The sequence below is a fragment of the Sturnus vulgaris genome, chromosome 16 (assembly GCF_052056855.1).
Source record: "Sturnus vulgaris isolate bStuVul1 chromosome 16, bStuVul1.hap1, whole genome shotgun sequence".
Classification (NCBI taxonomy): Eukaryota; Metazoa; Chordata; class Aves; order Passeriformes; family Sturnidae; genus Sturnus; species Sturnus vulgaris.
This window is the reverse complement of record NC_142258.1, coordinates 1,380,338-1,408,100: the sequence shown is the minus strand read 5'-3', so window position 1 is coordinate 1,408,100 and position 27,763 is coordinate 1,380,338. Positions and strand designations below refer to the sequence as shown.

At 53.7% G+C, this 27,763-nt stretch overlaps 1 protein-coding gene across 1 annotated transcript in view; it reads right to left on the bottom strand.

The window, feature by feature from the left end:
- The window catches only part of HS3ST6 (heparan sulfate-glucosamine 3-sulfotransferase 6), a 31,826-nt gene extending 14,084 nt beyond the window's left edge, over positions 1-17,742 (bottom strand). Inside the window, exon 1 of the mRNA XM_014886376.2 lies at positions 17,369-17,742. Coding sequence (XP_014741862.1) covers positions 17,369-17,742 — 374 coding nt within the window. The remainder of the gene's footprint in view (positions 1-17,368) is intronic.
- Positions 17,743-27,763: the final 10,021 nt, after the last annotated feature.

The window sequence follows — 27,763 nt, the reverse complement described above, 5'->3', positions numbered from 1 at the left end:
AGGTGTCCCTGCCCCGGCAGGGGTGGCACTGGATGGGCTTTAAGGTCCTTTCCACCCCAAACCTTTCCATGATTCCAGGATTCTACAGATTCCCAGAGCCAACCCCACCCCAGCCAGGAGCAAGGCAATGATCCCACACTTCTGTGGGATCAATGGCATCAATGATCCCACATTTCTATGGGATCAATGGCATCAATGATCCCACACTTCTGTGGGATCAATGGCATCAATGATCCCACATTTCCGTGGGATCAATGGCATCAATGATCCCACATTTCTGTGGGATTGCCACTGCCCAGGAAGCCGAGGCAGTGCCCAAGCAGGACCCTGTGTGCTCTGTGTCCCTGGGATGTGAAGGGGAGGGATCTTCCCAAGCCTGGCAGCTGCTGCAGCTCCACAATTTTCCCTTTTTTCCCCCTTTTTGAATGCAAGGGAGGGAAAATCCGGGGCTGTCTGGAGCTCAGGGAGAGGCAGGGGGCCAGGAGGCGTTCCTGCCATGGCACCACGACACTGGGAGCTTGTTTGCTGCTGGAGCCCTGCAGGGTGGGATGTTCAGGAGCATTTCCCAAATCCTCCCTCTGCTGCTGGCAGCCCCCCCACCCGTGGGACATCCCCTGCAGTGTCCCCATCCTCATCCCTGGGGATGGGGACACGGCACCTGCTGGGATGATCCCAGATTTGGGCTCTCCTCCCATTCCAGGACTGGGAGCAGCAAAGAGAGGGAGGCTGGGAGGTGGGAATTGCACTCACATGTCATGGGGCTCCAAATTTCTCCCTAAAAATGATCCAGGAAAATTTGGGACCAGAATGCTGGTGCAGGGCATGAACTGGGATCACAGAACTGCTGAGGCTGGAAAATCAACCCAATCCAATCCCAAATCAATCCAATCCCAAATCAATCCAACCCAATCCAATCCAATCTCAAATGAATCCAATCCAATCCAATCCAATCCAATCCCAAATCAATCCAATCCACCCCAACCCATCCCAACACAATCCCAAATCAATCCAACCCAATCCAATCCAATCCAATCTCAAATGAATCCAATCCAATCCAATCCAACCCAATCCAATCCAATCCCAAATCAATCCAACCCAACCCAATCCAGTCCAATCCAATCCCAAATCAATCCAAGCCTTTCCCAGCACTGCCCCGTGTCCCCAAGTGCCACATCCCCATGGGCAGCTGTGCCAGGGCCGGGCAGCATTTCCAGGAAGGAATTTTTTCCTAAAATCCCACCTAAACCTCTCGTGGCACAGCCTGAGCTTTGTCCCTCAGGGCAAGGGACTGACACAATGTCACTCTGTGCTGCAGGATGGGGGGAAGGAATGGAGCCCTTGGCTCCCCTGGGGACATCCCTCTGTCCTTCAGGATGGAATTGTCCCCTCTGGAAGGACGGATGGACAGATGGACAGGCAGCAGGACAGCCCAGGAAGTGCTGCTGGCTTTTATTGGAGGGAGAAGCGACCCCAGGGATGGTCTGGATGTGATTTGGGGCTTCTGGGGACAGTGACACCACAGCAGGGTCCAGTGGGCACTGGGATAATCCCCCCTGGATCCCCCCCTGGAATGCCAAGGACTCCACACAGGCAGCCAGGAGGAATTCTGCTCCAGGATTTAATTTAAATATCAGGGAATAAAAATAGTTCTGAAAAGTGACCTTGCAGCAAATTGGTTTTTCCCTGCACAGCAGCAGCTTTAGAGTAAAACAACACAATCCCAACCCTTCTTTAGGCATTCCCAAATAGTTTTATTTCTTTTTTTTTTTTTTTTTTTTTCCCAGTTATTGTGAAAATTTAGATCAGAAAACGTGTTGGGTAAAAATATTCAATTCCCCACAGCCTGCAGAGCCTCATCAAAAATCCATTTGAAGTATTACTCTCAAATCCCTCATGGCAATGGGATATTTTAAGGTCAGTTAAACTTATTATTCACTCAAGATTTGCTTTCAGGTCCCTGCATATTTCAAACAGATTTTCCCTCATCTCTAACCCAACTGTGTTACAAAAAGCCCTTTCCTCCTCCCCCCTCCTTTTTTTTTTTTCCCCCTGAAAAGAAAAAAAAGTTGTCAAAAGAAAAGATCCTAATCAGAAACAGCTTCTGAAGCCTTAAAAGCTGCTACAGTTTGTACTTGTTACCCAAAAACACTGAGGCTATCTCCAGATCCCTAAATCCCCTGACTCCCAAAACACTGAATGGAGCCTGCTTGGAAAAGAGGAATTAACTTGAATTTGTTTTTCTTATTTGCAATTCATTTCCTTGCAACAGGCTTTATACACACGTTTGATTTTTTTTTTTTTTCTCCTTCTCCTCATACAAGGAAAGAAAGCAACTTCCAAACCTGCAGCCTGGCTTAGTTTTGGATTATTTAGGATTTCCACCTTGATGAAACTGCAATTTCTGTTTCTACCATGCCTTTCCTCTCGTAGAAACTTTTTGGTTGGATTTTTTTTTTTACATAAAGATCACCTAAAAAAAATTAATTTTTAAATTTCTCCTAAACCACAAATCTCCCTTTTCAGCCTGGACAAGAGAAAGCTCCAGGGAGATGTCAGAGCCCTAAAGGGGCTCCAGGAGAGCTGGAAAGGGATTTGGGATAGGGGATGGAGGGACAGGACACAGGGAATGGCTTCACACTGGAAAAGGGGGGATTTGGGCAGGATTTTGGGAAGGAATTCCTGGCTTGGAGAGTGGGGAGAGACAGGGATGGAATTCCCAGAGAAGCTGTGGCTGCCCCTGGATCCCTGGAAGTGCCCAAGGCCAGGGATTGGAGCACCCTGGGATAGTGGGAGGTGTCGGGATTGGAACTGGATGATTTTTAAAGTCCTTTCCAACCACACCAGTCTGGAATTCCCTCATTCCAGCCTCCCCCAGGACCCATCTGTGTGGTCAGACCCTGCTGGGACACAGAGGATTTTGGAAAATCATCCTCACAAACCATCCCCTGCTCCCTGCGTTCTGCTCACCATTTCCACCCCGGGAGAACAATTCCCCAAATCCCTGCAGGTCACAAACAGCATCAGGAGCTCTGCCCAAAGCCACCAAACGGGAGAGGAAGAGATTGCAATGCCCTAATCCTGCTGTGGAGAGCAAAGACTTCGGGAATTATTCCCCATCTCAGTCCCTGCAGCCATCTGGCCCAAATTTCTGCACTTACTCCATCAGACATCTGCTGCTTTTCCCATCCCCTGTTCCCTGAAAAACACGTGCACCCTCCATCCCTGCTCATTCCCAGCTCGAGGCCAACCTGGCCCTCTGAGCTGCAGAATTCTCTCCCTGAAAAATCCCTGCTTGCCCAAAACATTTCAGGGGGAGGTGGAATTCCGAGCTGGAGCCCAGCACTGCCCCATGGGATAACATGGGGTAAAACACGGGATAACACATGGGATAACATGGGATAATGTGGGATAAAACATGGGATAACACACTGGATAACATGGGATAAAACATGGGGAAAATATGGGAAAACACATGGGGTAACACATGGGATAGAATGGGATAATATGGAAAAAAACATGGGATAAAATGGGATAAAACGTGGGATAACACATGGGATAACACAGGAAAAAACATGGGATAATATGAGATAAAATATAGGGAAAATATGGGAAAACAGATGGGATAAAACATGGGATAAGACATGGGATAATATGGGATAAAACATGGGATAACATGGGATAATATAGGATAAAACATGGGGTAACATGGGATAACATGGAATAAAACATGGGATAGAACATGGGATAACAGTTCCAGGCTATCCCAGTCGTGGTGTGGGACCCCAAACCACCTTCTCCCCCCAGCCCACTCCTCCCACCCTTCACCTCCAGCCAGGATTTCTTCCCTCTGACAATCAGAACATCCAAAGAGGGACCAGAATCCAGAACTGCAAACGCCAGGATGGAGCAGGACAACCAAAGCTCCTGGAGCTCTGAGACTCCCCAGGGAGGAGGAGCAGGTCCAGCAGCCCAGGAGACCCAGGCAGGATCTGTCCAAGGGCAGCCAGAGCTGTCACTCCGTGCTGGCCTTGGGGACAGACCCCAGAGCTGCTCTTTGGCTCAGGCTGAGCTTCCCCCAGGCAGGAAGATCCCAGCCCTGGCTCTCTCCCCACTGCAGCTGATTTCCTTTCCATGCCCCTGCTCCCCACAGCTCCCAGCACAGCCCAGCTTTGTGCTGGTTTATCTTCTTTTTCCAGGGTCGGGATTAAATGAGTGGGATGATAATTCTTGAATTTTGAACTCAGATATTTACTAGTTCTTATCTATATTACAGTCCCACAAACCACGAGTTCTACAGCACTTCAAGCTAACAAACTAAAAATGGAGATGTATTTCTCTCTCTACAAGGCCTTTTAAGGGTAGACTGTCCAATTAAGAAATGACACCTAAATTATTTTTACTTTTAACCCAATAACCAACCACCCATGACTCGCAATGCAGAATTTTCTACCCAATCACACAATATCACCCAAACCCATGGAGAAGAAGGTGAAGAAGAAAGTGAAGAAGAAAGACAAAACCTCTGCCCTAAAACCTCCATCTTGCTTTACATTTATTACTATATTCTAAGACCTTAAATTCTAAAGTTTTCCACCCTGTGAAATCACACACTTCTATTCAAATTACACACCCGTGATCTTAATTCTGTCATTCAATTTTGGAAGTTTCTCCACAGCCTCAGCTCAAAAGCAGAGTTCTCCTGGAGAAAAGTCGAAAATTCTCAGTGACCAGGCTTCCAAAACCTCTTCTTTTCCAAAACTTTGGCTGCTCCTTCCTCTTCCACCATGCAGCCAGAGCCTCTCCCAGCCCACAGCAGGGCCAAGGAGGGAATTACATTTCATTACACACGGCCCAGGGGTTTCAGGATCAGGCCAAGCATTGCCAGATGTGCAGGGCTCTCCCTCAAAGCCATCCCCAGGCTCCCTGGATATTTCATCTCTCTCTATCTGGGGTGTGAGGGTCAGGGACGGGGTTTCCATGCAGATGCTACAAATCTTCCCTGCTTTTACCATCACCTTTTAACGATGCTGTAAATCACCAGGCACTTCTCAGGTGACCCCGTAATTGCCTGTTTGTGTCTCTGTGAGCAGAACCCAACCCTTTTCCTCCTCCTCTGTGCACCAAAGGAGACCTGCTGGGAGCAAACTCTGCCCCTTTCCCTCCTCCAGCAAAGCCATCTCTTGGCATCTGTGCTTCAGCTGCAGCGTGGCAGCACGGGGAGAGGGCGAGGAGCTGAGACAGGAAGATTAAAAAAAAGGTTGGATGGGTCTGTTCCTAATGTGAGCCTCGCTGCCTTTGATTGCTGCACAAATAAAAGATGGAAACTCACTGCAGGCAAAGGAATTAATTAACGGGAGAAGAAAGGAGCATCAGTCTCTGTTGGAGGCCTGGCATCAATTCCGAGCTGGGTTTTGAAGTGGCAACAGTTTTCCTTGTTCTTTTCCAGTTGTTCCCCTCTGTCCTGCACGGTGATGGGGGAGCCTCAAACTGAGCGGGGTGAGGTGGCACAGGACGAACCTGCCCGGTTTGGGGACACCCCCGGCCCCTGCCCCAGCGCCTGCCACCTCCTGCTGCTCCCCACTGCTCTCATCTGATCCTAAAATCGCAGTGAGACACCGTCCTTCATCCTCCAGTTTGGGGGATTTTATGGCCTGGGAGATGGTTTGGGAAATGATTGGGGGGACTTTATGGCATGGGAGATGGTTTGGGAGATGATTGGGGGGATTTTATGGCATGGGAGATGGTTTGGGAGATGGTTTCAGGGTTTTAAAGGCCTGGGAGATGGTTTGGGAAAAGATTTGGGGGGTTTTATGGCCTGGGAGATGGTTTGGGAGATGATTTGGGGGGTTTTATGGCCTGGGAGATGGTTTGGGAGATGGTTTGGGGGATTTTATGGCATGGGAGATGGTTTGGGAGATGATTTGGGGGGTTTTATGGCCTGGGAGATGGTTTGGGAGATGGTTTGGGGGATTTTATGGCATGGGAGATGGTTTGGGAAATGATTGGGGGGATTTTATGGCATGGGAGATGGTTTGGGAGATGTTTACATCTCCAAATGGTTTCATAACCTCTGCTGCTGAGGTTTTGCTGCAGGTCAGAAGAACAGGAACCACCTCCAGTCACTTCCAGCTCAAACTGGGATTGTTCAATCACAGCTCTGCACACTCACACAGGCCATGGCTCTCCTGGCTCCTGCACAGTTTTCTTGTCTTCAGGACATGCTGGCTTCGAGTAAAAACTGAAACTCTCCCTGTGCCAAGGCTCCATGACTCAAAAATCATCAAATCCCTGGGGATTCCTAATAAAACCAGAGGAGTTCCCACCCCATCCTCCACCCAGATCGTGCTGTAATTTATGTTTAGCTGCATGCACAGAGTGAGATCTGTCCCCAAGAGCTCCCCAGCTCAGCTCAGGGGGTCCCACAGCCAGATTTCATTCCAAAGGGCTCTGCTCACCCCTGCTCTGTGCCCATCTACTCAACTCCAGCAGGAGTGGGGTTTTGGGGCTGCTTTTGGGGTCAGGGCTGGGTACATCACACACACAGAGCTGAGTGTGGAAATCATCAGCCCTCGGTGTCCTGAAACCAGAAACCCCCCCAAGATCCAGGTGTGCGTTGACACTTGCAGCAGCTTGTTTGGTTGTGATGCTGACAGGAGGCTCCCACAGCTGGACACAGCTGGAGCTGGGTGCTCACTAAACCTGTAAGCCTTTCTTTAAAGGCGTTTTGCCTAGAAAAACACGTTCAGAAAAACTCCTGCACCACCAGAGTGATTAATGCCGAAAGGAATCTCCCCCTCACACTTCCTGGTCACTAATTCAGGTTTTATGAGCCTTTAACATGGCCTGGGTGTGATCCCTGCTCAGTCCGTGGATGCAGGACACCCTCACACTCCTCCTGATCCTCCTCAAAGCAGCGAAATATGAATTTTTAATATTCACAGCGAGATCAGAACTGAACAAGGCTGTCCCTCATTATCTGCCTTGTAACGACATCAAACGGGGCAGGGACACGGTGGCCGAGTGACATCAGCCCCACACGGCCCTTCTGATGGCACAGGGGGTAATTAACCAGCATGTCACACTCAGGCTAATGAGGGTGACACTCTGGGGGTCCCAGCCCCATCCCCTGCCCAGGGCTGGGGGCTCTGAGGTCACCTCTGCTCCCCTCTGGGCTGGGCTCCTCAGCAGGGAGGAGTTGGATCAATGGGTCTGCCCCAGTTTGGGATGTCCTGTGGGTCTGAGCTCAGCACAGGCAATGTCCCCTCTGCCATCACACCCCAGGGGCTGGGGGACACTGGGGTGATTGTCCCTGGGGGTTCCCTAAACCAGACCAGGGACCTGGGGGGGCTGGGGACACCTCCATCACCAACTGGGACAACGTGAGTGAAGTGATACAAACACCCAGAGAGACACAACCACAGCCCTGGGGACACAACCCCAGCCCTGGGGACACAACCACAGCCCTGGGGACACAACCACAGCCCTGGGGACATGAGTGGCCTGGAGCAACCTGCCAGGGGTGACACCAACATGGAACTGTCACAGAACCAGAACCCACCGTGCTTCCATCCATCATCCATCATCCATCCATCATCCATCCATGATCCATCATCCATCCATCATCCATCATCCATCATCCATCATCCATCATCCATCCATCATCCATCCATCATCCATCCATCCATCATCCATCCATCCATCCATCCATCCATCCATCATCCATCCATCATCCATCCATCCATCATCCATCATCCATCCATCATCCATCCATGGATCCATCATCCATCCATCCATCCATCCATCCATCCATCATCCATCATCCATCCATCATCCATCCATCATCGGATCCATCATCCATCCATCCATCCATCCATCCATCCATCCATCATCCATCAATCCATCATCCATCATCCATCCATCCATCCATCCATCCATCCATCATCCATCCATCCATCCATCCATCCATCCATCCTTCCATCCCACACCATCCAAAACAAGCTCTGAGCTCCCCATCCTCCCTCCAAACCTCCTGGCTCCCACCAGCTCCAAACCAACACCAAAGCCCATTGGAATTCAAATCTTGGCTCTGGCAATGAAATCTGAAGCCCATCTGGGATGCAGGATGCAGCCACCATCCCAAAAAACCCCGGGAGGCCAGGGCAGGACGGTGCCTGAGCACAGCAGGTGAAATCCCATGGATCCCACTCCCCCCGTGGATGGGGATGTTCCCACCCGGGCCCTGCCCCACGGGCCCGATCAGCCCTTGGGGACGCCTGTGTCCCTTGTCCCGCTGGCAGCAGCCCAGCCCTGCCCGACGGCTCCTTTGTGCAGGAGCGGCTCCGGCGGCCCGGAGCGGATGCAGGTTTGTCACGCTCGGGGCTGTGACACGGCGGGGGGGGGACGTTCCCCCCAAAAACCGCCTTTTCATGCACACAAACGATGCCTTCCCTCAACAAAACCCAAACTCTCGGCTCTAAGTACTTGGCAGCGACCCCTCGAAATTTTTTCTCAGGCTTGTGTGGCTTCGGAAGATGAATTTGGGAAGCAGAGGAGGAAGCGACCGATGACTTTGGGGAAGAAGAATTAAAAAAAAAAAAAAAAAACCGTCCCTCCGGCTGCGCATCCCGCCGGGCTGGCTCTCACAGGGATGGGGCTGGGAAAAGCCAGAGGCAGCCCTGGAGAGGCTCCGGCACTCCGGGGACCGCGGGGACATCCGTGCGTGTCCCCTGCCCTCCCTCCCTCCCTCCCCGGCTGCAGGTATCGACAGCGGCAGCGAGGAGCGATCGATGGCACCGATCGAGCCCCTCCGCGCTGCCGGTAATTGGAGGATTTCTTTCGCTTCCACTTAATGGACATTTCCTCCCTGGCTGGGTGGCCGTGGAAGGGGCGGGGGGGGGGGATTTGTCACTTGGAATTAGCGGGGAGCTCGGGGCACAGGCAGGAAAAAAACATTCGGGCACAACCAGCACCGATAGAAACGTCCAGAGAGGGGGAAATAAAATCAAATTAAATAATCTGATGTAGGGCTGCGGAGATGGCAGAGGCATTTTGGGATCCTGCCCTGACGGGAGCTTGATGTCACCCACGGGAGGAAACACGGAGTTGAGGAATCATGGTTGGAAAAGTTCTCGAAGATCATCCAATCCCCAAGTGCCACATCCACAGGGCTGTTAAATCCCCCCAGGGACTCCATCCCCGCCCTGGGCAGCATTTCCAGGAGGAAATTCTCCCAAAATCCACCCTAAACCTCCCCTGGCCCAGCCTGAGGCCGTTCCCTCTCCTCCTGTCCCTGTTCCCTGGAGCAGATCCCAAATCCCCTCTGGCTGTCCCCTCCTGTCAGGGAGCTGTGCAGAGCCACAAATTCCCCCTGATCCCCCTTTTCTCCAGGCTGAGCCCCTTCCCAGCTCCCTCAGGAATTCTCCAGCCCTTTCCCAGCTCCATTCCCTTCCCTGCACACGCTCCATCCCTTCCTGCCATGCAGAACCCAAAACCGACCCCAAACCTGAGCCAAGTCCTGCACTCCCAGCGGGTCCATCCTGCCCTGGCCCGGGGGAGCATTGGGGGGCAGGAGCAGCTCCCCAAGCCCCAGGATTTGGGATGCTGAGGCTCTGGAGCAGCTGGGAAGTTGCACAAGGCAGGAGGAGCCGGCAGCCCCCGCCGAGCAGGGCCGGGATGTGGCCTCGGGGGACGGGACCTGTCACTTTGTTTGGCCCTCGCCATCAATCACCGGCGCGTCCTTTTATTTATTTATTTTTTTATTTGCATAAGGAGGCCGCGAATTCCCGGCTGAATCAGCCTGGAGGGTGTGGACGGGGCAGGGAAGGGGATTCCAGTTTTTCATTCCAGTTACACGAAACTCTCCAGGTGTGCCCACGGCCACGGCCACAGCTCAGGGGTTAAAATCAATAAAATCAAGAAATCAATAGCAAAGTGGTCACTCAGCCTTTCCCTGCCCAAGGGCGTTAACAAGGTCACAGCCTCGTTCTCTCCACACTAATGAGTGGAGATTCCTAATAAGACCTCAGTGACAAGTGACTCTATTAATGTAATTCTCTCCTGCTCCTGATCAATTCTGTGTTAAGATGCAGAGCGGCCCCGGGGGTTTGGGAGGCTCCTGCCACCCCCTCGCTGAGGACAGAGGAGTTTGTTCCCCTCGTGTCCCTGCCTGCCACGAGATTTCCTCGGTGGAATACACCAAAGTCACTGCCAGGAGGAGCCCAGCAGCTCATCCCACTCCCAAATTCTCCTCTTATCCCAGGCTGCCTAAATCATTCCATGCACGTGTTTTAACAGCCCAAATTTCAGAATTTCTGAATTTCAGCCATTTCTCCCCACATTTCAGTGTGGGACCAGCACTCCACGTGCTCCAGGTCAGGCTCTCTGGGCCATCTCAGCTCTGGTTCCTCCCTGCTCTCCACAAGCCCTGGAATCACAGGAGCTGGACACTGACCCCGAGCTCTGGGGTGACCTGCAGGACCCCCCTCAGCTGCCCCTGTGCCCCTTCAGCCTCCCAGTGCCCATCCTGCCACCTCCACATTTGCATCTCAAACGAGTCCTCAGCTCCAGAGTGACTCACTTAAGGGATGCTTGAATCATTCTGAAGATTCCTGTGATCTCTGAGCTGTCTCTGAGCCAGAGGGACAAGGAGGGGAAATCCAAGGAGCTGCTGGGAATTTTCCAGCCAGGACCATCACCACAAAAGGTGAGTGTGTAAAATCTGAGTGAGACCTCAACCGTGCCATGGGGAAAGCTCAGGGCTGCAGCCACCACGGGTTTGCCACGGTGTGATTGGGGGGTTTGGGCTGTTCTTCACGTGGGGTGAATTTGGGGAGGCCCACAGGGTGCCCAGAGAAGCTGTGGCTGCCCCTGGATCCCTGGAAGTGTTCCAGGTCAGGCTGGACAGGGCTTGGAGCAGCCTGGGACAGTGGAAGGCGTCCCTGCCATGGGTTGATCTTTGAGGTGCTTCCCAACACAAACCATTCCACAATTCCACGAATTCCCACAGGAAACCAAAGACTCATCTTAAACCATTGCCCTGGACCAGCCCAGGCTTCCAACCAAATCCCACAGGAGCCTCTCAGAACATCCCTGTGCACTTTAACATCACTTTAATATTTTGGCCACCCTAAGAGCCAGAATGTGAGGAGGGAGCTGCCAGGCTCAGGTCCCATCCTATTCCCAGACCTGGAGCATCCATCCCTGTCCCATCCTATTCCCAGACCTGGAACATCCATCCCTGTCCCATCCTATTCCCAGACCTGGAGCATCCATCCCTGTCCCATCCTGTTCCCAGAACCCTGTCCTGAAGATTTGGAGCATCCATCCATCATCCATCCATCCCTCATCCCTCCCTCCCTCTGACACCACGGGCTCCCTAAGCAGGAGGATTTCCACAGCCCTTTGAAAAGCCATTTAGAGCTAAGTCTTGGTATTAAACCTGGCCTTTCCTTGGGCAGGTTTTCAATCTCTGCCCGAGCCTGTTGCAGCAGAAAGTTTTGGAAAAGGTCAGGGGGAAGCTTTTAAGCATCTTTGCCAATTAAGTGCTGGAACCCCCTCCCCGCCGCCAGAGCTGCCCGTCTCCATCCCAGGGGAAGGTAATTACTGTTTTATAAATAAGCTTTGAACTCTCTTAAGTAATTGTCTCTCCTTGCATGAAAGCACCCTCTAAATCCACCGGCCTTTTCCACCTTCTGTCACTTATCTAAAAATAATCGAGGGCAAAAAAAATCCACATAATACCTTTAAGGAGAAACTCCCAAACTTTCCTTTACATTGCAGTGATTATTTCTCCAAGCTTTCAATGATTCCACTAACAGAAGCCTTGCGGCTTTCCTGGCTCTTGGTGAATGTTTTTGGCAATATTTGACATATTTTCAAAACTTCTCTGGAGTTACATAGGTTTAAAAAAAAAAAAAAAAGCCACGTTTCAATATTTCAACTTCTACCCCCTGAGGTTACAACAGAGAGCTCACGATAAAGGACAGGAATGAAGAAGCCTTTTCCAAAGGTATTCATTATAATATTAAGTATAATATATTTTTTTCAACCAGCCCCGTGATTTCTAGGTGTATTTAAGCATTCTGGGATACAAATCCTGGCAGATCTGAAATCCTTCAGGACCTCAGGTTACTCCTGCCCACCCTAGGTGTAATCCCCCCGTTTATTTAACAGAGCCAGAGACAAGGGAAGCATTCCTGAGCCGGGAAGAGCAGGGCTCCTTCCACCCTACAAGTCGCGACTTTTATCCCCAAAATCCCAGCCAACATTAACACTCAGCTCCAATCACTCGAGCCTGACACGATCTGAGCAACAGCACAAGGAAAAACCCGACTTCATTTCGCCTGGAGGCTGAGCCAGGCTCAAATCCAGGCTCCCAAACCTGCTTGGGTCAGCAAGAAGCTCTTGATGGGATCGGGAAGAAAACGCGGCCGTGTGGAAATTAAGGAATAAGAGGGTGGAAATGAGGAGCAGGAGGGTTGAGCTGTGCTCCTCACCCCATCACTGACCCCCCAAAACAGGACAGGCACAGCTCCTGTCTCTGCCCAGCCGCAGCAATCCCTGTCTGGGAGCCCTTTAAATGGTTTCAAATGTTAATTCCTCATCGTGGCAGTAAAAGCTATTTTTAATCCCACGTGAAAGCAGTTTGCAGAAAACCAAACTTTGCACGAATTATGGATTGCTTCCCAAGGCCGGGCAGAGCTGGGTGTGTGTTAGGGAGCAGAAAACAGGGGCACAACATCAGGGAAATCCATCCGGCTGCCACGGGGGCACCCAGCGCTTAAACCTGATCCTAAGAATAGGGCTGGGTTTAAAACAGTGCATAAAAGCCAATGCAAAACACTACGCCTAAATAAAAGCTTTACAGTATCTTATTCTCAGTTAAAATCAGATTTTTCTCAGGTTTCTCGCATGTTTTCTTTGTACTTGAGGTTTCATTTCCCAAAGAGGGGGGGTGAGGATCCGGGATGGTGAGACAGAAAGGTCTCACTTATGAATGGAAGTGGAAAAAAAAAAAAAAAAGAAAAAAAAAAAGGAGAAAAGATTGCAAAGTAATAAAGGCGAGAAGTTACAGGGCTGAGCGTCTGCGAATGCCCCGGGAAAACAAGGGCTGCTCTGAGGCGGCAGCGCTGAAATGGAGCCCATCAGGAGGAGAGATTAGCGGGGCCAATGAATTAAAGATCATGTCCCGGAGCAGCTCCGTGCATCCATCCCGCTCCGGCCACATTCCTTCGCCTCTTCCCACCTTGGAGCTTCCCTGTGAAAAGCTGGCGCTGCAAGGGGACACCAGAACGGTGCCAAAAACGCAGCCTGGTGGCTCGGGAGGAGCTGATTTTATTCAGCAGCCCGCGCTATAGAGTGTCTCGATGTGTCTGTACAATCACGGCGCGCACAAAAAAAACCAAAAAAACAAAAAACCCTCGAGGCACCGACTCAGCTCCACTTTTCAGCTGCCAATAAAACTCCCGGCAAAAGTCAAAAGAGCAGCGCCGCAGCCGCGTCCTTCCCCTGTCGCTCAAAGGCATCGGGGTTGCGAGGTTCCGACATAACAAAGTCTGGCTCAAGAAATCCTGGATGCCTTTCAAGAGCGTTATTAGCTCCTGTGAATGGGGTTGGGGAAAGGGAGGGGAGGAAAAAAACGCCACAATCAGGGAGTTCTGCTCTCCCTCTGCACCTTCCCGGAGGTGCTGCCGAGCTGGGATAGACCAGAAGGGGCACAGAGGGATGAGGAACCCTCACGGAGAGTTTTTCCTCCCTCCCCCCGTGCCAATTTTCGCGTTGGATGGGGCAGAAAAATGACAACGAAAAGTTAAATTTGGCGTCTGAGAGTGTCGGAGCTCTGGGCTGGCTCTGCAGGGCCAGAGGATGCTCGGTGGGGATCCCAGCTCCTCGTGTCCTTTTATCTTCAGAGCTCCAGCCTGGACAATCACTAGACATCCCATAGTACTTTTTACTACTTCTGGGTCCAAACCGTGTGAAAATAGGGAATTCTTTACAATTCCCACAAATCCGGTGTGTGCAGCTTCCAGGGCTCAATCCCAAGGGATGGGAAGGGTGGAGGGAGCCTTGGCCCAGCACCATTCCTGCCTAAATCCTCCTTTGGCTCTTGGAAAAAGCAGGAAGACAGGATGGAAAAGAGGAAAAGAGGGACAGGGATCCCAGATCACACAAGGAAACACGAGACAGAGGAAAAGCCGATTCACACGGAGCCGACCTTGCCGCAAAGTTTTGGCAGATGGGGATGAGGAGATTTTTTGGGGTGAGCTGTGGCAGGCTCAGGGCTTTCCACACGATTCCCTCAAAGGTGAATTCCCTTTCCTGCAGCCCAGGCCCCTCTCCCAGCACTGCCATTCCTCCCCAAAGCTGCTGTTCCCTGTCCCGTTCCCCACAGCCCCAAAATCCCCGAGGCTGTGCCGAGCTCTGGCATCCAAAAAGGGAACAAACCCACACAAAGATGCTGCTACGCCCCCAAAACGTCCCCAGGGGAGCAGAGCAGTGGCACTGGAGAGCCCCAGCCCCACCACACGAGGGGTGAACACGTCCCAAATGTCACTGGTGAGCCCAAACCCGCTCCCCTCACACCGAGGGGGTTCCAGACCTTAAACCCCTTCACCCCACAAATGTTTTTTCTTCCTCAATCCCCACAGGCAAAGGCAGGGCCTGGCCCCGCATCCCCCACAGATTCCTCAAGTTTTTGCAATGGATTTCTCAATATCACCCCAAACAACTTGGATTCAGTTCGGTTTTTAACATTTATCCTCACCTATATTCCCACAAAATGGGAATTTCCCTACAGTCCCAGGCTCCCAAAGGGGACTCCCCCACACCCCAAACCAGCAGCAGACACGTCAGCATCACCTTTTTATTTAGGTTTCCTTCAAGCAGCACTGAGGGCCAAAAAAATTAAAATCGTGTTTTGCTGGAGGAGAAAACATCCCATCACGCTTGCATTAGCCATTAAATCATTTATGCTGCAGCCTCAAAAAGGTGTTTAATCTTCTTAGAATTAGCTAAAGCTGTAGTAACTCAAGGAATTCTGTAGGAGATGCTTTTGCAGAACATTTCACTACTGCTCAAAAAAAAAAAAAAAAAAAAAGGAGGCTTTGGGCTATTTCAAATTTAAATGAAATAAAACAATCCAGTAAGAATAAATTATTTCAGTCAGTAACTTAGAGCAAACTACTCATCACCCATGAGGAGATGCTCCTGCCAGAGCAGGGAAATCACTACAGGACAGAGCTACTAAGAAAGAACAAAATAATTCTGGAGTGATATTTCCAAGGGAATTTTTTTTTTTCCACATTTACTCAAGACAAGCAACAACCTACAGGTGCCTTCGGGCCAAATATCTTGGCGTGAGGAGCAGTTGGTGTAATTTCAGTTTCCTAGCAAGTTCAAATATTTAAAAAATGTTTACACCACTTTTGAGATATCCATAGGAAAAACCTGATTTTCTGTCCAGCTTCTCTTTGCCTCCGCTCCAGCACATCCCAGCTTTAAACATTTAGCTCTGTCTGGCTTTCCCGGCGATAAAATCCCTCGGCACTTCGAGGTCTTGTGAGAAGACAAAACAAGAGGCAGAGAGGAGAGGAAGCGAAGGGAAAGAGTTTTTTGTGTGTGTGTGATTAAAACCACACTTTATACAGAGTTAAAGCAAAACATCTCCTGAATTTTGCCTCACCCCAAAGGATGCGGATCCTCCCCAAAAACCTTCCCCGCTCCGTTTCTCCAAATTTACCACAACCACATGCGGGATCATCCCCAACCTGGTGTCAGGCCAGGCTCCCTGCGAGCACTTCCCGCACTCCAAAATCGCAGCAGAGCCATCCCAAATAAGATTTATCTCTTCCAAAATAAGATTTATTTCTCCTTCTCTCTGCGGGTCCGTCCTACGAGCGCCTCGCTGGGCTCCGCCGAGCGATATGAAAGCGTTCGATCTTCCCCGCTTTAATTACGCGCTCGCAGTCATTAAACTCCCATTCTGCCAAGCGAGAGCCGTCTCGCAGTCCTCACCACCCTCCCCCCCCCCCAAAAAAAAAAAAAAAAAAAAAAAAGATTAGTGATCATCATTATTGCTCCTCGAGCAGCGCGGACCCGAGCGGAGCTGAGGAATGAGCTCATAAATCACGGTGATATTAATGCAGCCATAAAAATAAGCGTCGCTACTTACTGGGTTTTGAAGGTGTGTTAAGTCGTAACTTTACAGCCCAGATGTGGGCTCAGAGAGCTGAAACTCTGCGGGTAAAATTACCACTAAAATTACTCTTTCCATTAAACACGCTGATTTTTCACAGGTTGTTACTTTAGCGAGGATTGGGAAGCTGCAGCCTCCCCCCAAAAAACACCGAGGAAGAAATGCGATTATTCCCGCGGGGCTCGGGGAGAAGGGCACGGAGAGGCAGGAAGGACAGAGAGCTTCTCCTCTGATTATTTTCAGATGTTTCCCCGAGAACACCACGGCGCTTTCATACATCCACACGTTTGGATTGCCTTCAAAATAACGGAGCAGATTCCATCACCGGCTTCAAGGGGACTTATCGCTCCCGACTCCGCTTGGCCCAGCCGCTCTGGAGCTGGCCGGGAGACGCGAGTTTAATACACTCCACATGCACAGTAGCTGCTCTTCCGAATGCTTTATCGCCTGAAGAGTTCAATCCCATCGAAACGCTCAAAAAACAAACCAACAAACCCCCTCGGATCGCTCCAGCTTCGCCCTTTGCCACAAACCCACCGAGCATCCCACGGATTCACCCCTCGTCCGTTCCCCGAACACAGCCAGGACCAAGCCCGAGGTCCTCAATCTTTTTTTTTTTTTTTTTTTTTTCCTAAACCACACGAATAAAACAATTCCTAAAGGAACCCGGTGGGGAAACGGGGGCACGGCTGGGGATAAAGCGCTAAAGGTTAAAATCGCAAAGCTGGGGAGTTAAAACGAACTCGGTTTTTGCTGCCGGCTTCATCCCTGGCCGGGTGGGATGCGGGATGGGAGGAGCGGGGACAGAGGGGACGCGGGGACAGGGAGGAAAGCGGGAACAGGGAGAAAACGGCGACACGGGGACAAGGGGAACGGGGGGACACGGGACAAGAGGGACAAGGGGACAGGGAGAAAACGGCGACACGGGGACAAGGAGACTCTCAGCGCTCCCGACTTCCAACAGCAACCCCGCAAAAGCAGCGCCAGCCCCTTCCCCAGCCCAGGCGAGGGTCGCAGCTGCCGGGACCCCCACCCTCCCCAGCGGGGGAAGGGAACTCGACCCCCATTTCTCTCCCGGGACCCGCCTGTTGCGGAGCCGCCACATCCCAACCCGGGCATCAATTAACACATCTCCGCTCTAATTACCGACTCCCCCCACCCCCCGCTCCTCCTTACCTGTACCAGCGCAGCCCCTTCTCGTAGCACCTGTCGAAGAAATGGGGTTCAGCACCCACCGCCCGCACCCCGGGGTGCGCCCGCAGGAACTCGAGCAGCGCTCGCGTCCCGCCCTTCTTCACGCCCACGATGATGGCTTGGGGGAAGCGGCGGCTTCCTGAACCCCCCGAACCCCCGGAGCCCCCCGAGCCCCCCGCCGCTTCCCCCGGCCCCAGGGGCAGCGCGGCGGGCGGTGGCAGCAGCAGCGCGGGCGGCAGCGGCTCGCAGGGCCCGGGCAGGCAGGAGAAGAAGTAGGTGAAGAACAGGATCATGGTGAGGAGCAGCGAGGCGCGGCGGCCCCCGGCGGGTCCCAGCAGCCGCCCGCTACATCCCATCGGGGGCCGCTCATCCCCGAACCCCCCTCTCCGAGCATCCCCGCCCGGCCCCGGGGCCCCCCGAGTTCCCCCCACGCCCACCCGCGGGGGCGGGGGAGGGCGAGGACACGCGCGTGGGGCGGTGACGCCCCGAGGAGGGGAAGGGAAAGGAAGGGGAGGATGGGGAGGATGAGGAGGGAGGGGATTGGGAGCGCCGAGAGGGCGCGGCACACGCCGGGAGCCCCGCGGGGACAGAGCCACCCCCACGCGTGGCTGTCACCGGGATGGGGCCAGCCCGTGCCCAGGGCACAGCGGGGACACGTTTGCCCACGTGTTGTCACATGTTTTCCCTCTATTTTCCCTTTTTTCCCCCCCACGTTTCCCCGTGTTACTCCGTGTTTTTACTCTTCCCCGCATTTTCCCACATTTCCCATGTTTTTCCATATTTTTCCCACATTTTCCCACGTTTCCCCATGTTTTTCCATCTTTTTTCCACGCTTCCTCACACTTCCCCATGTTTTTGCACACTTCCCACATTCCCCTGGGTTTTCACACATTTTTCCATAATTTTTTCCTCATTTTCTCTCTATTTTCCCACATTTCTAGACATGTCCCATGTTTTCCATATTTTTCCACATTTCCCTCTATTTTCCCATGTTTTTTCCCATTTTTTCCCATTTTCCCACATTTCCACACGTTTTCCCATGTTTTTCCATATTTTCACCCATTTTCCCATGTTTTACCATATTTTTACCCATTTCCCCACATTTCCACACATTTTCCATATTTTTACCACACTTCCCCATGTTTTCACACGCTTCCCCCATTTCCCTGCGTTTTCACACATTTTTCCATTATTTCCCACATTTCTCCATATTTCACCACGTTTTCCATTCAATTTTTCTTCTTTTCCCTCCTCCTCTCACCGTTCCAATGGGTGTTTTTGGGAAGGGTCCCAGGCAGGCACCAGGCTGGTGTCTTAATTAACCTATTAATGTAATTAACTCTTTTTAGAATTAAAACCCCCCCAAGTTTTCCGAGAGAGAGTGAGGAGAGGGATCCACGGCCTGGGATGGGGAGGGTGGAGAGTGACAAACCTGGAGGGTGACAAATCTGTAGGGTGACACGGTGACAAACCTGCAGGAGGACACAGGGACATGGCTGTGAGGCGACAAATCTGCAGGGTGACACGGGGACAGCGCTGTGGGGTGACACGGGGACAGGGATGTGGGATGACAAACCTGCAGGGTGACACAGGGACAGGGCTGAAGGGTGGCACAGTGACAGGATGACAAACCTGCAGGGTGACGCTGTGACAGGGCTGCAGGGTGACAAATCTGCAGGGTGACACGATGACGAGGCTGCCTGGCTGCAGGGCGACAGGGTGACACTCTGACACGGTGACACTCTGACAAAGGTGCCTGGCTGCAGGGTGACACAGGGACAGCGCTGTAGGGTGACAAACCTGCAGGGTGACACTGACAGGATGACACGGTGACAAGGTGACGAGGCTGCCTGGCTGCAGGGTGACACTCTGACAGGGTGACAGGGTGACACAGTGACAGGGTGACGAGGCTGCCTGGCTGCAGGGTGACACAGTGACAGGGTGACACGGTGACAGGGTGACACAGTGACACGGTGACGAGGCTGCCTGGCTGCAGGGTGACAGGGTGACACAGTGACATGGTGACGAGGCTGCCTGGCTGCAGGGTGACACAGTGACAGGGTGACACGGTGACGAGGCTGCCTGGCTGCAGGGCTTTGTGCCCTCTCGTGGCTGGCGGCTCCTCCTGTCCCGCAGCGGCGCTTCCAGAGGGAGGGAACAGCCCCGGATCCCTCCTGGGGACAGCGGGACAGCAGCGGTGACACCGAGGGGCCACCAGAACATTTCCATCCAAAGCGTCACTCGCCAGCCCCGCTCGGGATTTTGGAAGCGATTGGGAACAGGAGCCGGGCAGGAGCGGCTCCAGCTCCTTGTTTGGGTTGGGACGGGCAATGTTGCTCTTGGAAAATGCCAATTTGTCAAAATGGAAACGTTTGGCAAGAGCAGATCCATCCTGACAAATTTCTGCCCAGACACCGCCAGGGAGACTCCGGGAAGGCTGGAGGAGGAGGGGGGGGGACGACTCACCCTCCTCATCCTCGGTGGCAGGGCTGGTGCCACCGCGGCTCTTGGCACTGCCAGCGGTGCACTCAGAGGATTTCTTTCTCACCTTCAAAATTTGGAGAAAAGGTTTAAAAACAGGAGTTTGTGGCCAGGGCCAGGCGCCGAGGGCTTGGGATGTGCCCAAGGTCACCCCAGCCCCGTGTCTGGACGAGCTGGGGGGGCCCTGCAGGAGGGTCCCTGGATTCAGCTCCGGACAGGCAGCTCAGGCAACCGAGGGCGAGCAGCTCACGTGCAAGTTTTTAGCAAAATCGGGACATTTCGGTTGAAATAAATGAGTTCTGCAACGTTCTCCCTGTGTTTGGTGTCCCTGGCTGGCAGTGGCCACCATCACATCTCTGTGGCCACCTAGGGGTGGCTGTGCCAGGGCCTCACCAGCCGCGATTGTCCCCAACAAGGGACACAACAAGGCGTAACAAGGGTTGTTCTTCCTTCCTTGGGTCCTGGAAGGGATGAGCAGCCCTTGGTGGTTTTTTCTTCCTTGGGTCCTGGAAGGGATGAGCAGCCCTTGGTGGTTTTTCCTTCCTTGGGTCCTGGAAGGGATGAGCAGCCCTTGGGAAGCCCCAGGGCCAGGCTGGTGGCTCCAGCAGGGGAACTGTGGCCATGGGGAGGGAGATGTGGCCAAATCCAGGTCAGAGCAGTGGGATCAGCTCTTCCCATAAATCCTGGCACGGTCCTGCCCCATCCAGGACAATGCCAAATGCCACCAGGGGCCAAACCCAGCAAAATCAGCACAGCACCACGCGTGAGCTCCATGCTCCACCCTGTCCTCCATCCCCAAATCAGCAGGGTGGCATCTCTGCCACCCCCCTGGTCCCCCCAGAAGTGTCACCCTCCCCCAGACCCCTCCCCTCTGCCCAGCATCACAGGCGGGCAGGAGCCGCAGCGCTGCTGCTGCTGCTCTGGGATTTCTGGGATTTCCCCGAGTTTGTTATTACAAAGAAAGAAAGGAAAAGGCTCGGGGGATCAGCGGGGATGAAAAAATGCTTTAGAAACACGGGGGATCATTTAGCAGGTCACCTCCACAGGCGCAGTTTGCCAGGCTGATAAAGGCGAACAAACTTATTAAAGGCGCGCACAGCTTGATTGGAAACGGCTGCTCCCAAACACCAATTACTGCGGCCGTCCCAATCCAATTAGGGAGAATGTTTCCCTGATTGCTGCGAGTGTTGGACAAATACAGCACAACTGCTCGGGTTCAAAGAGCAGCCCATAAAAGGCAGCTCGAGGCATGGAGGAAACCCCATCCCTAAGGGATGCGGGGTGTCCCAGCCTCAGGCACGGTGACCTCGGCTGGGAAAGCAGCGCTGGGAGTGTCCCTAAAGCCACACCGAGCTGGGAGTGTCCCTAAAGCGACACCGAGCTGGGAGTGTCCCTAAAGCCACAGCGAGCTGGGAGTGTCCCTAAAGCGACACCGAGCTGCGAGTGTCCCTAAAGCCACACCGAGCTGGGAGTGTCCCCAAAGCCACACCGGGCTGCGAGTGTCCCCAAAGCCACACCGAGCTTTAGGCAGCGCTGGGAGTGTCCCTAAAGCCCCACAGCCCCACCAGGCCAGAGCACAGGGTCACTCTCTGCCGTCCCCACCATGAGTTCTCCTTGGGGTTTTGCAGACAGGGGTGTCCCCAGGAGCTCTGGCAGTGCCACCACCCCTCTGTTGTCCCATCCAGGGTCTCAGCAAAGGCCTTTCCCCAAGCTTGGAGGTTTATCCGCTGGGTTTTGGGGGAAAAACCATCATCAATGTCATGGTGCAGGGGAATTTCTGATCCTGCAGTGGGGAAAGGCAGGATGAAGAGGGAGAAACCCAAGTGGGACCATCAGGGCTCTGCCAGAGCTCTCTAGAGCTGATCAGAGATCAGGATAAGAGCAAGGAGGAGAAATTTATCTCATCTCCCACGAGCAGAGCTGATCCCCCTCCACATCCACTTCCCCATCACCTGGAGCAAAGGACACACCAAAAACTCATCACCAAGGATTGAAAACCAAGCCACAAACCCCAGCCTCTCTCCAAAAGGCTGAGCTGGGCTTAGCCACAGCTCCAGCAGCACCACAGCCATCCCAGGGCTCACCACAGCCCCTCCAAGGGCTTCTCTCCAGAATCCTGGCACGCAGCCACCGCTGGGGTGGAGCCCAGCCCCTGTTATTAAAATGTGTGACAGCAGCTCAAGATGGAAAGTGAAGTTGTACATTCTCCATCTGAAACTCCGGGAGGAATTTCAAGCAGGGGAATGCAATTTCCAGCCTGGAGGAGAGCCAGCAGCGCCAGGGCGAGATTTTTCTTAATATGGTTTTGCAAAACTCGAACACAGAAAATTGCCCGTGGCTACAGCGATTCCGGGGAGCTGGAGACAGGAGGGAGGAGAGGGTTTCGTGCAACAAAACCAGCCCCAGCTCCACCAGGCTGCTGTCCCTGTCACCACCAGGACCTTTGGTCACCTCAGCTCCCCCCTCCAGCCCCGTCTGTGCTGGGATTTGGGGGCTGAGCCACGAGGAGCCTGCGTGGACAGAACAAACTCATTCTCCTGGCTCGGGAGGGCAGCAGCATCCCAGGAGGGAGGGTTTTGGCTGGGGCAGCTCCACCAGCCCAAAAAGGATGTGGGTGCACCGGCTGTGTGTTCTGGTGCTGATAGAATTTTGGGACAGTGACCTGCAGGAGCCCCGGGCACCCTCTGGCTCCTGCAGCCAGGGCTGGCTCCCATCCAGCTGGAGTCACAAAAAGAGCCTCCCCCCCATTTCTGCTTTTGATTTAAATAATCCCAGTAAGGGGATAAAGCAGCCAAAACCCACTGGTTTGGGGGTTTTTGTGTTTTTTGGGGTTTTTTTTTTTGAAGCTTCAATTTAAAAAATAAAATACATTAAATGTGCAGTTTTTATTGGGACAGGCAGAACCACAGAGTTCAGAGCAAACCCCATCCCTGGGACTCTGACATTGTCCTGAGCCCAGTCCCCTCCTCATTTCCCATCTTGCACAAACTGGGAGCAGTTATTCCCTTCGTGGAGCCCTCCTGGGTGGGGACACACGAGTGACACAAATTTCCCATCCTCCTGGCAGTGAAAAAATTCCAGGGATGGGAGGAGGCACACAAGTGACTTTTTTTTGTGTGTTTAATTTGCTGTAACCCAGTGCCTGGGCACGCAGGTCTGTGGGACCAGAGGGATTTTTTTATCCTGGCTGGATGTGGGGAGCAGCAGGGGCATTTCCAGCAGGGAAAATCTCCTTTGGAAGGAGCCAGTGGGTGATGGATGCAGGCCTGGAGCCTGTCCAGCTGCAGGCCACAGCTGGATTGGGAATTCTAGAGCACCCTGGTGGGTGTTACAGCCCCAAAACCCCAGGGATGAGGGGGGTTCAGTCCCTGAGGATTTCCTGGGCTCACCCTCATCAGCCTCTCCAGCATCCCCGTGGTTTTTCCTGCTCCTCTGCTCACCCCCCTGGCCCAGGAGCCTGGCTGACCAGGCAGGGCTGTCCTGACAGCTCCTCACCTGCTCCTCAGCAGCTCAGTGGCTCCTGGAACCCTAATGACATTTGTGTTCATCGCTGATCTCATTTAGAGTTAATTACACGGCAAACAGACATCTCCCTAATGAGCCTGGAAGCATCCCAATGATGGCTGGAGCAGGGATGGGAGTGCAGGAATTCCTCCTGCTGCTCTTCCAGCACCCGGGGCTCGCTTCCAGAGAAGCTCCAAATCAATAATGTCATTTGGGGTGGGGGGAATGAGGCACCAGCTCAGCTCCCAGGGAGGAGGGGAACATCAGGGAACCTCTCCTGGTCACAGCAGGTGAGATCCAAGGCCAGGCTGGACACGGCTTGGAGCACCCTGGGATAATGGGAGATGTCCTTGCCCATGGCAGGGGTGACACTGGATGGGCTTTAAGGTCCCTTCTCGCCCAAACCACTCAGGGAATTCCCGACTCTCTAATTTCTTCTTTAAAATACATCTACAACAGGCTACCATTAGGGCCACTGCATGGTTTAATCACAGTTTTTTATCCCAAAACCTTGCCCTGGAGAATATTTCCCTGGTGCAGGGCTGGGGGCTGTGCCAGAGGCGCTGGGACAGCACCAGTGAGGGACTGGGGAGCCTGGAAGGTGCAGCAGCAGCCCCTGAAGTGAGTGAGGATGGCAGAGCAGGGCTGGCAGCCCCGAGGATGCTCCCCCAGCAGTGCAGGGGAAAGGCAGGAGGGCACAGGCAGGACTGGCTCTGTGCCCTAAGACAGACCCAGCTTGTCACCTTGGAGGGCAGGGCTGGAGAATCCTGTCCCAAAGTGTCCCCAGAGCAGCTGGGAACCACACAGAGCTGTTCCCAATGCAGCAGCTGGGACTCATCCTCCTTCCCCTGAGTCACAGCCACGAGCTCCCCGAGGCCGTGCCCAATCTCTGTGGGAAATGGCTTTTTCCAAGCAAATCATTTACAAGTTTCCTCTTTTTTTTTTTTTCTTTTTCTTTTTTTTTTTTTTTCTTTTCTAGAGGAAAAAAAAAAAAAACCCTCAACCCATTTAGGAGCAGGGAGTGTTTTCCTTGTTTGCCATTAAAAAATCCTCTTGCCAGGTGCAGATGGCCACGTTTATGAGTCCGTGGAGGTCTGGCATGCCCACTGCTAATTCCATGCACAGGTGGGGGGTAGCTTTCGTTTGGCTCTGGTTCAGCCAAATATCCAGTGGCCAAAGGGAGAAAAAGGTGTGGGATCGAGGGCTGGAACATCTGGAGCAGAGCCCAGCAACAATGAAACACAAAATGAGGTTTGGAGGAAAACGTCTCAAATGGATGGAGGGGGAAAAGGGGATACAAAACACGCCCAGTGTCCTTCTTCAGGTGCTGGTGGGGATGGGAAACAGGAAAAAAATGTGGGGTCAAAGAGGGACACAAAAGCCAGCAGTGGATCAAACCCTGGCCAGCTGCACCCCCAGCTAAGCCTCCTCTGTGGGTAATGCAGATTCCAGAGTTTAAGGTGTTAAAACCTGGATTTCAGAAGTAGCAGCAGAATCGGGCTCCCACTTCAGGTCAGAATCCTGAATTTTCACCCTCAGCATCCAGGGATGGTCCCTGGGCCAGCCTGGAGCTCTCATCCCTGGAATTGTCCCAGGCCAGGTTGGACGGGGCTTGGAGCAGCCTGGGATGGTGGGAGGTGTCCCTGCCATGGCAGGGGGTGACACTGGATGGGATTTAAGGTCCTTCTAACCCAAACCACGCCAGGACCCCGTGACACTCATTCCCCAAAACCTGGGGGGCAGCAGGTCCTGCTGCGGCCACAACCTCACATTCCGGGTGAAAAACATCGAATTTTCAGCAAAACCTTGTGTCTCCCCTGGGAGCGAGGAGCAGAACGGGAGCACCGGAGCAGGGCCAGGGGCCGGCTCCAGCTGCAGAGCCCCACCCAGCCGGCAGAGCCCATCCCCTCATCTCTCATCATCTGGGATGCACATGCCGGAGCAAACAGCAGGGAAAGGCTGGAAAGGCTCCAGAGCGGGAGAGGGCGTGGGGCACATCCCCCCCCCCCCCCACCCCGGGCTGCAATTCCTCGTGTTCCAACCATCCGGGATTGCCCACGCACCTCCGGCACCGGGATCTGCCCGCGGGCATCCCTCCCACCCCCGGAGAATGCTCAGGGGGTGATGGGGATCCCCTTCCCCACGGGCTGTTCTGGTTCCCATAGGATCAGCGCTGCTGGGTGACCCCACGGGTCCTGTCCCTTCCCATCCCCTCCCCAAAAAAAATCGGGTCAGGACTCGCCAGAGCTGCGGGAAGGAGCCAGGGATTGTTCTGGACGACAGAAGCTTTCAGGAGTATCAGCAGCAAAGCTCAGGCTCCTCAGGCCAGGAGAGTCCCAGGGACCCCAGGGCAGCATCACGAGACCTCCTGGTACCCACCAGCATCCCCACACCTCAAATCATCCAAATATTTGAGTGACACGATTTCTCCTGGCACTCCCCACTGGAGCAGCAGGTCCCATCCCCAGACCTGGCTCATCCACCTGGGACCTGTCCCTCCCCCTCCTGCCAGACACATCCCATGGAATGTTCATGGATAAAGGCCCTGGAGCAGGGCAGAGCCAAGAGCTCTCTCTGGAGGGAGCACAGGACCCTGGAGATGTCTGTCCCCACCTCAGACCCAGCTCCTGAGCACAGATAAAACCAGAAATCCGAAATGCTGGGGACAGGTTTTAGGGTCACACCTTAGGGGTGAGACCCTGGCAGATGCAAATTCCCTCCTGCACCAGGGCTCGAGTCCCCGCGTGCTGAGGGGACCGGGACATTTTCCAGGCACTTCCTCAGGATCTCATGTGGCCACAGACAGGATTTGCATCCCAATGCTGGAGAGATTTGGGGACAACATCCCAAAGGCAGTCAGGGGTTTAAATGCAGGGCCCAGTGCTGGAACTGGGACAAACTTTTGGGATCTGCCCTGATGTGCCTCCCAGAGCATCCCTGTGCCTCCTGTCACCCCCATCTCCAGCTCTGGTGGATGTGGAGCATCCTCTGCCTCCCCAGAGCACCCAGGGCTGCCTGGTGGGGTGTCAAGGACCCTCCTTCAGTGCTGGGAGTGTCCCACCCCACCCAGCACAGAGCCAGGACACGGGGCCAGCCCCCCCCCAGCCCCTGTCCCACCACCCCCCAGCGGGCCCGGGGCTCACATGAACGCCCCGTGGTCATTTTTAACCTCAGATCTTTGGCGTTATTAACAACACACGTGTGGGTCTGGCCTCCCCTGCGGGACAACATCTGGGGCAGAACATCTGGGGGATATTCATCACGGCCACCGCGGGCTGCAGCCCCCGGCCCCCCCGGCCGGGGATGGGTCACATCTGAGCGCTGAGCGCTTGATGTGGAGTCATTACCATCACAAACTTCCAGCCCAATTACCCGACAGATGAAATCAAGATCCCTTGGCCTCATTGTTCGCATCTGGAGCGCTGCAAACGCAAACCCTCGGCCTCGTCCCCCGGCCCGGCCGCGGCTCTGCCAGCGGTGCCTTCATCTGGATGCGGTTTCCCTCAGCCTGGCACACGGGAACACATCAAACACAGCCTGAGGACGAGCCCCGGCCCTCAGCTCTACCCACAGAGAGGAGGACATGCCCATTTCCCATCCCAGCAGCTCCACAGGAGGTTTCCTCTGCCCGCCATCCCCGAGCCCAGGTGGGTCCCACCCCAAACCTGTTTGCAGCTCCGGTTTTGCAACCAAACTGCTGCGATTTCCCCTCCGACTGATCTCACACAAAAGAGCAATTATGCTCCGTTTCTACCCATTAACACATCGCCTTGGCTTTAGGAGGGGAATAAAAGGAATTGCATCAGAAATATTTGAGGTGCTGAAGTCAGCACGCAGGTGTTGGGTGACTCTGCCAGCGCCAGCCCGAGCAGAAAACTCCTAATCCCGGTGACTGCAGCACGTAAACACGGGGGTGGGGATGGGGCTCACACCCCGGGCAGCCCCCGGGGTCGGCCCGGCCCCGGAGCCTCTCCGGGAGGTGTTGGTTGGAGGAGGAGAGGTTTGTTTTCTTCTCGTGTCCCTCGGTTTGCTCTCCTTGAGGAGCAGCTCCGCTGTGGGATGGGAACACAGAGGAGCCCCGAGTCCTCCAGGGCCAGCCTTGGGCAGGAGCATCATCCTGGTGTCCATCCATCCATCCATCCATCCATCCATCCATCCATCCCTCCATCCCCTCAGCACAGCCCCAGCAGGGACGAGGCACTGCCCTGGAGGCAGGCACCGAGCAGCAGAAGGAATTTGGGTTTCTTTTTTTCCCCCCCTCTAACCCATCTGTCCTTAATTTCTTTGGGGGTTTCACTCCAAATTCTTCAGATTCTGCAGCAAATGCTTTGCAGTCCTCGGCCCCTCCGCGGCTGCCTGCAACCGGAGCAGAAGGAAGGGAAAATCCCAACC